General features: G+C 43.9%; 1 protein-coding gene across 2 annotated transcripts in view; it reads right to left on the minus strand.

The window, feature by feature from the left end:
- RAB11FIP1 (RAB11 family interacting protein 1) overlaps positions 1–6320 on the minus strand; it is a 30520-nt gene extending 24200 nt beyond the window's left edge. Inside the window, exon 1 of one of the 2 annotated variants that reach the window (XM_050939844.1) lies at positions 5916–6320. In XM_050939844.1, coding sequence (XP_050795801.1) covers positions 5916–6274 — 359 coding nt within the window. In that variant the 5' untranslated portion in view covers positions 6275–6320. Of the gene's footprint in view, positions 1–5688; positions 5825–5915 lie in introns of those variants that run through there. The other variant, XM_050939845.1, reaches the window with a different exon arrangement.
- Positions 6321–10254: the final 3934 nt, after the last annotated feature.

The raw sequence follows: 10254 nt of genomic DNA on the forward strand, positions 1-10254 counted from the left end.
TCCTGGGGGAGGTGTGTTTCTGCGGGGCTGGGGGGTTTCGGCCCTCAGCTGTTTTCTTTGGAGTAATGTGGCCCTTGCCGCTTTACGAGTTGTGCAGGCCTGTGTTAGACTATTAAAACTTGTTCAATTACCAGGCAAGGTGTACTATTTGATGACATTTCAATCTTGTTGGCACAAAGAGTAGGTATTTACTGGCATCATGCACCATACATAGTTTCTTAACAATCACTAGGAGCTGTAGAGATCTGCTGACCCTGCAGAACTGACAGGAAAGGCTGTTTTGAAAGGAGCTGGGATTTTCCCTCACATCTTAACTACTAAATTAAAGCAAACTAATAGAAGTATTCCATCACAAGTGGAATGAAAAGCATGAAACATGAAAATGCCTTGCTGCCCTTTTTTGCACTGCCACACATTGAGGGTGAAGAGAAATAGTGGGTCCAGGCAGTTTGTTTCAAAACTATTTCAGACAGCTGACCCTAAAATGAGTTTCCACTTTCACACAAACATAAAAAGGTCTCTTGAAGAAATGCATTCAAGAGAAAGGGGTGAGAAAACTTGAGTTCAAGTTTTATTAAAGCAATTTTCTTCCAAGTGTCAGCCTACAATGACTAACAGCCAAATTACAAAATCCCTAAAATGAAACCTATATTGGAAATGCTGACCATTCTCACTGGAGTATCAAAGAATACAAGCTGAATAAGTTCCACTCACCAAGCCTTAGACAAAAGTATAAAAATGAATATATTTTGCATTTAAATGTAAAAAGCCCCTGGCCATTTTTTGTGACTCTAAAGTGTGTTTAATTCAAGGAACGTTCCTACGTATTTTCTGGCTCCAAATATACATCAGTGAGCTTATCCTGTTTATTTTGCATAGCCCGTTTAATAAAATGGTCCCAGCTGAATGTTTTAAAAAAAGCTCTAAATATTCAAGGAATGCAACTTCTATTAAGTACAGCCATAATTTCTAAGAAAAGTTGCTGTGCAAGTAATAGCTATTTACTTTCAGCAACACAATCTTTGCAATATTGTGCAACAAACTTTAGGCACCTTCCCCACAGACTAATTAGCGAACAATGTGCATGTCAGCAGTCAGGGCCAAGACTGTATATTTTCTGCATACTGTAACTACGGCTATGTCTACAATAGCACTTGTTGGTCAGGGGTGTTTAAAAAAAAAAACAAACCCACCCCAACAAAAGCACCGTTGTGGACAGCGTTATGTCAGTGAGAAAATGCTCTCCTGCTGACATAGCTATCGCTGCTCATTAGGGGTGATTTAAGTATGCCAACCGGAGAGTTCTCTCTCTCCCCTGCCAGCATAGAGTAGCTGCACAGGAGGCCTTACAGCACGATGGCAGCAGTACAGTACTGCTGCTGTAAGGTCCATAGCGTAGACATAGCCTAAGTGCGAGGTTAGAAGAAAAACTTCAAATGAAAATGGTGGGTTATTTTATTATATTCTCTTCAACAAAATTTAAAATAAATCCAGTAGCCAACAGCCCACTGACAAGGAAGTTTCAACATAAGAAACAAGATATGAAAACAGTTATTGACAGAACTACGTTTTCCAAGAAACATTACCAGGTTTTTCCTTAATTTTTTTCAGATCTTTGGATAAAAGCAAACCTGGAAGAATACTACACCACTATCTAATGGAGTAAGTTTCCTGCATACTGAACCTTGATGGCTGAAGAGCTTTTAAAGTCCAAAATAATAAATATTTAAAACTTGACATGTTTCCTATGATAGGCTATAAACATCTGCCATATGCCTCTTTTCCCCAATGCATTTTAAAAAACAGCTACATTTTTCATTAGACTTTTGTGTTTGAGAACTCCTTCACACAACAGAGTGCTACACAGCTTTGTCAAGAACCACTGAGTGTTTGCTTATGGGCCACGTTGGTGCTAATGCTCCTGTATGCCTGATATCAGCCCAGAACTATTTTTTTAAAAATAGTTCCTGGAAGAAAAATAAGTCCACACCAAACCCAGCATCATGGTTGTCAGTCTATTAGGAGGAGCCTTTACATGGGCATACTCAATTTACAAGAAGCCAGTGCTGCCAAACCTCTTACTTTTGTGAAAGTAAAAGCCAAACTGGCCCTCATGAGATTCACCAAGGTAGATCTGCTAGGTAGTTAAAACAGCTCATTAGTCCATATGGTTAGAGTGTATGTTAGCCACACACTGTTATTCTATTAAGAATAGTCTCACAGTAGAAACCATAATCTTACTAATTTCAAAGCAGCCAAAAGCATTTAGATTAAAACAGCAAATACGAGAATTCAATGTTGACCTAGCTGTTCAAAGCTAGGAGGAAAAATCTTTTACTTCATACAATTTCCACTCCACAGTTAACGGAAAACACCATTTTACTCAATTAGCTACTATTCCAGGAGATTATGTCCTTTAAGGGTATTTATTTATTAAGAACAAGAGTGTTTATGACTCATTGCACAGTACTTTCATTCTTCACCTAAATAAGAGGCTTTTACATACATGATAAATATTCTTGGGTGACTTCACTGTTCTTAGTGTGAACTGTTACTGTTTCTTTTTAAAGATTTATACACAAAAACCAAGGGTATCTCAAAACTGAAATAAACATTGAAAACTTCCCTCTAAACCATATCCTACTCCAAGCCATTATTGCCTCCACAATAGAAAAAGGTTAAAAAATGGACACTGACTAACCTGTAAAACCCAATCCTACTGTCCTCCAGATATAACTAGTATAAGACTGACTCCAACACTGAGTCAATAAGGCAGTTTCATCTTTTCAAAGGAAAAGGATTTTCTTTTTTGGTAAGTAACACAAGTAGTCAGACGTTCTTAGAGGTAACCAACATAGCTTCTGTAAACATGTTATTTCAACTCAAGCATATATACAAGAGCACCAGAGAACTTAAGTTTGTCTGTACTGAAATACCTTCACAGGAGCTTTAGAAAAGACTGATATCAAGACTCAACTAGACGTTTAATTTAGGAAAAAGTCTTAAAGATTATCTACTTAGATGACCTTGTCAATGATTTCCTCCTCAAAGGAATGTAGATACAATCCTTTAAAAAATCCCTTTATTTTAATTACCATACACTGATGGGCATTAGTCCAGGCATCATACTTCAAGATAATCAACCCAAGTCGCTTTCCTGGAGGGCTATGATATAACAAGTCAGCGCCCTAGGAAAACTACATTTAATTAAATTGATCGTGAATGACTTATTCAATGAATTTGTACATTAGTTTTTAATGCTGATTGATAGTTACAGTTATTATAAGTCTAAGTATTGTTGGGGTTTTCAAAGCTTCTGTATACATTTTTATGAATCCAAATAAAACAATATATAGTTTTTGCCTCATGCAAAGTATATCCCTTCATACTGAAATCAACAAGAACTGGTGTAGCTGGAATAGTTAAAAAATAAGCCAAAGCCTGCTAAAATAGATGCCCATTGATTGTATTTGTCATAAAGTTGTACTTTCCTGCTCTAGAATTTTAAATGCAAGTGCATATTTTTCATCTGAAAGTTTATATATTTCATTCCAGTGGAAAATAACAGAAGAGAACGATGACACTAATCTTGAAGTCCGCTTATTACTAATGACATTTCCATCCCAGTAGTAGAAGGGTACAGTAGTGCAGCAAGTGAAGATCTCAAACTCACTTGACTAGAATTTTCTGATGTGGTGCAAATATTATTCATACGTAAATAAGTTTTCATTTTAGAACAACAACTATGGTAATAAACATGCCTTTTAACTCTCCTTTAATATGCTTGACCCTACTAAAAACACTTCCAATAAGTTAGTCTATAGTTATTAATACAGCCTGTAAAATCAGAAGCCAATAATCTCTTTGAAGCAATGATGTTTTCATCCCTTCTGGCTAGAGGGGTGAAAACATTATCTAATATTAAAAAACATCTAGAGTGTATAAAACCAAAGACACTAAAATCAGAACATAACTCCACCTTTCAAATACATATAATTTAATAAGCACACAACTAAAATTCACTACATTAAAACACTTAAATCTTCACTCCTGTTGTGAACTCCAGTGTTCATCCTTCCATTTCCCCTCCTGCAGATATTTTGTAAAAGGGTATGATCCAACCCATAGGGTACGTCTTCACTACCAGCCGTATCGGTGGGTAGCAATCGATATATCGCGTCTCATCTAGACACAATATATCAATCCCTGAATGAGATCCTGTCGACTTCGGAACTCCACCAACGCGAATGGCGATAGCGGAGTCGACAGGGGGAACCGCAGACTTCGATCCCACACCGTGAGGACGGTAAGTAACTCGATCTAAGATACTTCGACTTCAGCTACGCTATTCATGTAGCTGAAGTTGCGTATCTTAGATCGATTTCCCCCTCTGGTGTAGACCAGCCCATAGGGTCCAAACTGAGTTGGGCACACAAACAAAAATGGACACAGAGACCCCATGTCCACTTGCAAGGAAAGGAAATGAACTGCAAACACACTAATGTATATTTTTTTTGTAGTAAGGTGTTTAATGGCATAATTTGACCTGCAGAATCTTCTCTGCCAGTAATAATGCACAAGAAAGAACCCATCTGATTCTGCAGGACTAGGAATCAGAAAAATATCCTCCTGCTTGTAAACTGAGAATATCTGATGAAAAGTACTTGAAACCGAATAGCAAATCCCAGAATACCATTTAAAAAATCATTTTCCTTCATCAAACAATCCTATATCTTTGTCATTTCCTGAATTGACCAACTGTGCTCTCAAATACAAGCTTGAAATTAAAAGAAATTTTTCTACCCCTCATAAAAGAAACATTACACACAAAAGAACAAGCAGAGTGATACTGTCCCAAAGTCTCCAGTAAAATATCTAAGATATGTAAATTGGTCCTATTCATCACAATGTCATGTTAATTTAGAAGCCTCATGATGACATCCAATCTGTCAAGATTATTTGTTTCAGAAACACCTGCTCAAGTGTTTATCCTGCAATCTGAAACTGCTCTCCACTCCCTCCTAGTTCCTTCACCCACTTGCCAATCCACTTGCTTCCCCTCACCTTGACAACTTCTGCAAGACATGGCCAATACAAGTTTCTCATACTGAAAACTGAAAATGTGAGGACAATGCAGACTACATTACATTTATAAAAATAAATATCCTTGATGCTATACTGGGTATAGTCTTTATCATTTTATTAAAACTTTAAAATAAGCTGCCACAGAATCTAAGGATCTAGCTGCAAAGTTCTGATTAAGTTTGCCATGGAATAATAGAAGCTTTGTCTACACAGAAATACACATTAAAACTCCCAGCTGATTTATAGCTTCCTTACGTGTCAAATTAGCTCCTTGTTATCAAAGGGCACTCCCTGGTTGCTAACCTACATTCATCCCATCCCACACAAATCTCTCTCGCTTTATTATGGTAAAGTGCTAACATACTGCACCAAGAAACTGATGCTAGGGGAGGGCACGTCAAACACCCAAGCCCCAGCTCATGACACAACGGTTCTGATCTACGCCGGGATTTCCAAGCATAGGAAAGAGACTTTCAGAGGAGCACCTGCTCCTTTCTCCAACTAAGGCTGTGGGCGAGCAATAAAGAAAAATTAACTGAGCCCAAGCCAGACAAATGGGGAGAAAGGACGGACAACCCCGTCATTGCCCTAAGAGCAACCTGCCGCTCGGGGAGGGCCAGCGCTGGGAACAGACATGGGGCTCAAACCCAGAGGCGATCCCATCGTGGGTGGCTTTAGCGAGCCGGGGAGAGCTCGCCACGCCAAGGAAGCCCGCCCGAGTTCGGGTCAGACCCGGAGTTTCCAGCTCCACTCCGCTCCGGCTACGCAGCGGGAGGGACAAGCCCTTGGGCCCGCCCCCCCGGATCTCCGCCACCCCCAGCGGGACTCACCGGGTGCTGCGGCGGCCGCCCTCCTCCTGCAGCTCGGCCAGGCGGATCTCGGCCCGCCCCAGGAACTTGTCGAGGCCGAGCAGGGCGCGGTGGAGCACGGTGAGCTGCAGGGCCGGCTCGCCGCCGTGGCCGGGCCGGCGCGGGGGCAGCTCGAAGGTGGCCTCCTCGCGCCAGACGGGTGCGCCCAGGCAGCGCTCCGACACCGAGGTGGCGAACTTCTCCTTGCCCAGCGCCATCAGCGCGTAGGCGTCGCTGCCGCCGCCGGCCCCCTTGGCCTTGGGCCGCAGCCCCCGGGCCCGCAGCACCGTCACCTGTACATGGGTCGGGGCCCAGCGCGGCGGAGAGTCCGAGAGCGACATCCTGACCGACCGACTGCCGGGCTGGGACTGGCCCTGCCGCGAAGTGCTCGCGGCAAAGCTCGCGAGAGCTGGGGCTGGCTCGCGCCACCAGAGGGCCTGGAGGGGCGGGGCGGAGGGGCAGGTGTGTGGGGGCGGGGCACACGCTCCGTGAGGGGGGGTGGGCGTGTCCAGAGGGGAAAGGGGCGGGGCATCCGGGATGGGGAGAGCGGACTGGCTCCCTGAGCCCCAGTTCAAACCGAAGCCTTCAAGACATCCCCATCTGCCACTGTCTGGCTGTGCCCGTGGGTGTGTGCAGCGCCTGGCGCCAGGGGCTGGCCCTGCCGAGTGAGGCCTCTGGGTACCACTGCCACAGTCAGCAGTGCTAACCATAGTAACCACTGTCCCCTAAGAACTGCACCAAGTGTCCCTTTCAAACAGCCGCCCTCCAACTGTCCTCATCAAACAGTCGCCACCAACTGTCCCTGTCAAACAGCTGCCCACAACTGTGCCGGCCATGCAGACAGCCACCCTCCAACTTCCCCTTTCAAACAGCTTCCACCAACTGCCCCCTTCAAACAGCTGCCACCAACTGTCCCCATCAAACAGCTGCCCTCCAACTGCCCCCTTCAAATAGCCGCCACCAACTATCCCCGTCAAACAGCCGCCACCAACTATCCCCGTCAAACAGCTGCCACCAAATGTCCCCTTCAAACAGCTGCCACCAACTGTCCCTGTCAAACAGGTGCCACCAACTGCCCCCTTCAAACAGCTGCCACCAACTGTCCCCTTCAAACAGCCACCCTCCAATTGTCCACTTCAAACAGCCGCCCTCCGACTGTCCCGGCCATGCAAACAGCCACCACCAATTGTCCCCTTCAAACAGTCACCACCAACTTCCCCCTTCAAACAGCTGCCCCTCAACTACCACCTTCAAACAGCCGACCCCCAACTGTCCCATTCAAACAGTTTCCCCCCAACTGCCTCAGCTATGTGAACAGCCACCCTCCAACTGCCCTGGCCATGCAAACAGCTGCCTCCCAGAACAGTCCCCTTCAAACAGTCACCCTCAACTGCCCCCTTCAAATAGCCGCCCCCCAACTGCCCCAGACATGCGAACGGCCACCCTCCAAATGTCTTAGCCATGCAAACAGCCACTGCCCCCAACTGTCCCCTTCAAACAGCCGCCCCACAATTGCCCTGGCCATATGAATAGCCACCCCCCAACTGTCCCCTTCAATCCATTCCTATGGGAACAGCATCGTGTCATAGAAAAAGTGGCCATTATATACAGGGGAGAGGTGGTGGTGTTTATTTGGCAGTACTTCTGAATAATCATATGTACAGTATTGTAACTTTGAGCTTTGTGATTATATCAGTCACAAACAGATTCTCACCCTCAACATATCCTAATATGCTTTCTGATTGCCTAGTTTTATCCAAGAAAAAGCTGCAAATATTAGGTGTGAAGTATGAGATTTACAGGTTTCTACAAGATTCTCTCCTTCAGTATGTGCTTTTGTCTCTGCCCCTCCCCTTTTCAGTAATTGACAGTTTTACACCAGGACGTCTTGTTCTTCGGAGAGAAGAGAGGAATGAGAAGGTGGAGAATGTGGTTTTGTTACATTCTGTAGTTTCGGTGTTTTGCTCATACCAATGGAATGCTTTCAGGGAGTGGTGCTTTTTATGTAAGGAATGGATCAGACAGGTTACTCATTTACACGAGTTAGTAAACAATGATCTCACCTGTTTCCTTACATCAGTTCCCCAAATAGAACCCTCTGTAGTCACTCCTTGCACATGCTCACAGATAGAGTGCGCTGAGACTTGCACTGAGAATATTAATAGAGTATTAAAAACAGGAGCTTTACCTCTACTAAGGCTGGTGATGTTGCTAATGCCAATGCAGGAATAAATGTTTAGAACATTTCTCTAATATAGACAAAGCTTCAGCTACTCACTTTTCAGTCTCTTGATTCTTGTGATATCACTATTTCACTGGTCTCCACTGAGGCCTTCGGGATAGATATGACCTGCATTTCTTTGTAAAAAAACAGCTTTTTGAGGGGAAAAGGCAATTCAGGAATTCTCAATACATCACAAAAATAAACGGCTCAGTCTAGTTGCAGCTCACCCTTAATAACTCATGTTAACGCTTCCAGGAGATTCACCTTCCCTCATCCTGGAACTTCTATCCTCAATGCTTATGTTTACATTACCATCCAAATCATTAGGCCTTCCAATAATTTTCCCTTAGGGACCTGTGTGACCAGTTAGAGAGGAATGCTAGGAGCCACTCCTAATGCAAATAGGCCCATGACCCATGAGTCGAGTGTCTGTGTTCTCCATGTGACACCAGACATAAATAGAATGCAGAACTGAAGTCATAAACATACATATGGAAAAAAAATAAATTTGCCGTCATAGCAGAGACCAAGTATGGAAGTTGTCAGCTTAATGCTGAATGCTGTAGCACATTATAATCAAATGAATTATGTGATAGCAACTGTTTTACAACCTTAGCTATAGCAAATGCGATTAGACCCTGGCTACTTAGATAGTTTATATTAGATGGCCCATGTGTAATGATACATAATATACAATTGACAATAGACAACTGACAATGTGGAGGCAGCATCTATATGCTGTGCCAGATGATAAATTGCACAGCTGCATTACATATGAATTTATCACACCTTTGACAGCCTCACTGCCTTCTGCCCACTAATCTATTGACTCATTCCAACATTCCAAACACCTGGCATCAAACAGTCGCCATTTAAAAAAAAAAAAAGTCAACCTACTGGAGAAATGTCTCCTCCTTTTCTCCCCAAATGTGGGATTTCAACCCATATTTATATACCAGCCCAAAAGCCCAGAGGAAAAGAGTTGCTCTTGGTCCCATGACAGGTGATTTACATATAAAAATGTCAGTTTTAAAGTCCGCTATCTCATGGCCTTAGGAGGCGATAAGCAGGTGCTCTGTCTCATTGGAGAGACTAAATGCTCCAATAGTGACTATGTGGGTAAAACCATACAGTCACTGCGCTCTCCAATGAACTCAACAGGAAAGCGATCACTCTATATCTGACCTATCATTCCTCATCTACAAGGAAATCTATATGACACTTTCAAAAGATGAACCTGGGAGCTTAAATTTGTAACTTTACTGGATCTTAAAAATCATGGAGTGAATAGTGACAATGGATTTATGGCTTATTACAACCATCTATAACCCACTAACAACACTCTTCAGGCTGATTCTTGCTTGCATATTTATAACTGCCTCTGAAAATTTCCACTACATGCATCCGACGAAATGGGTATTCACCCACGAAAGCTCATGCTCCAATATGTCTGTTAGGGTACATCTACACTATGGGATTATTCCGATTTTACATAAACCTGTTTTGTAAAACAGATTGTATAAAGTCAAGTGCACGTGGCCACACTAGGCATATTAATTCGGCGATGTGCTTCCATGGGCCGAGGCTAGCGTCGATTTCTGGAGCGTTGCACTGTGGGTAGCTATCCCATAGCTATCCCATAGTTCCCGCAGTCTCCCCCGCCCCTTGGAATTCTGAGTTGAGATCCCAGTGCCTGATGGGGCAAAAATCATTGTTGCGGGTGGTTCTGGGTACAGCCTCACCCCTCCCTCCGTGAAAACAGCAAACAACCTTTTTGCGCCTTTTTTCCTGGGTGAACTGTGCAGACGCCATAGCACGGCAAGCATGAACCCTGCTCAGATCAATACCGCAATCGTGGACGTTGTAAACACCTCACGCATTCTCGTGCAGTCTATGCTGAACGGGGACCTGCAAAGCCAGGCGAGGAGGAGGAGGCAGCTACGGCAGTGCAGTGACGAGAGTGATGAGGACATGGACACAGAATTCTCTCAAACCGCGAGCCCCTGCTCTTTGGAGATCCTGCTGGTAATGGGGCAGGTTCTAGCCACAGAATGCCGATTTTGGGCCCGGGAAACAAGCACAGACTGGTGGGACCGC

Source organism: Gopherus flavomarginatus, chromosome 2 (genome assembly GCF_025201925.1).
Source record: "Gopherus flavomarginatus isolate rGopFla2 chromosome 2, rGopFla2.mat.asm, whole genome shotgun sequence".
Taxonomy (NCBI): Eukaryota; Metazoa; Chordata; order Testudines; family Testudinidae; genus Gopherus; species Gopherus flavomarginatus.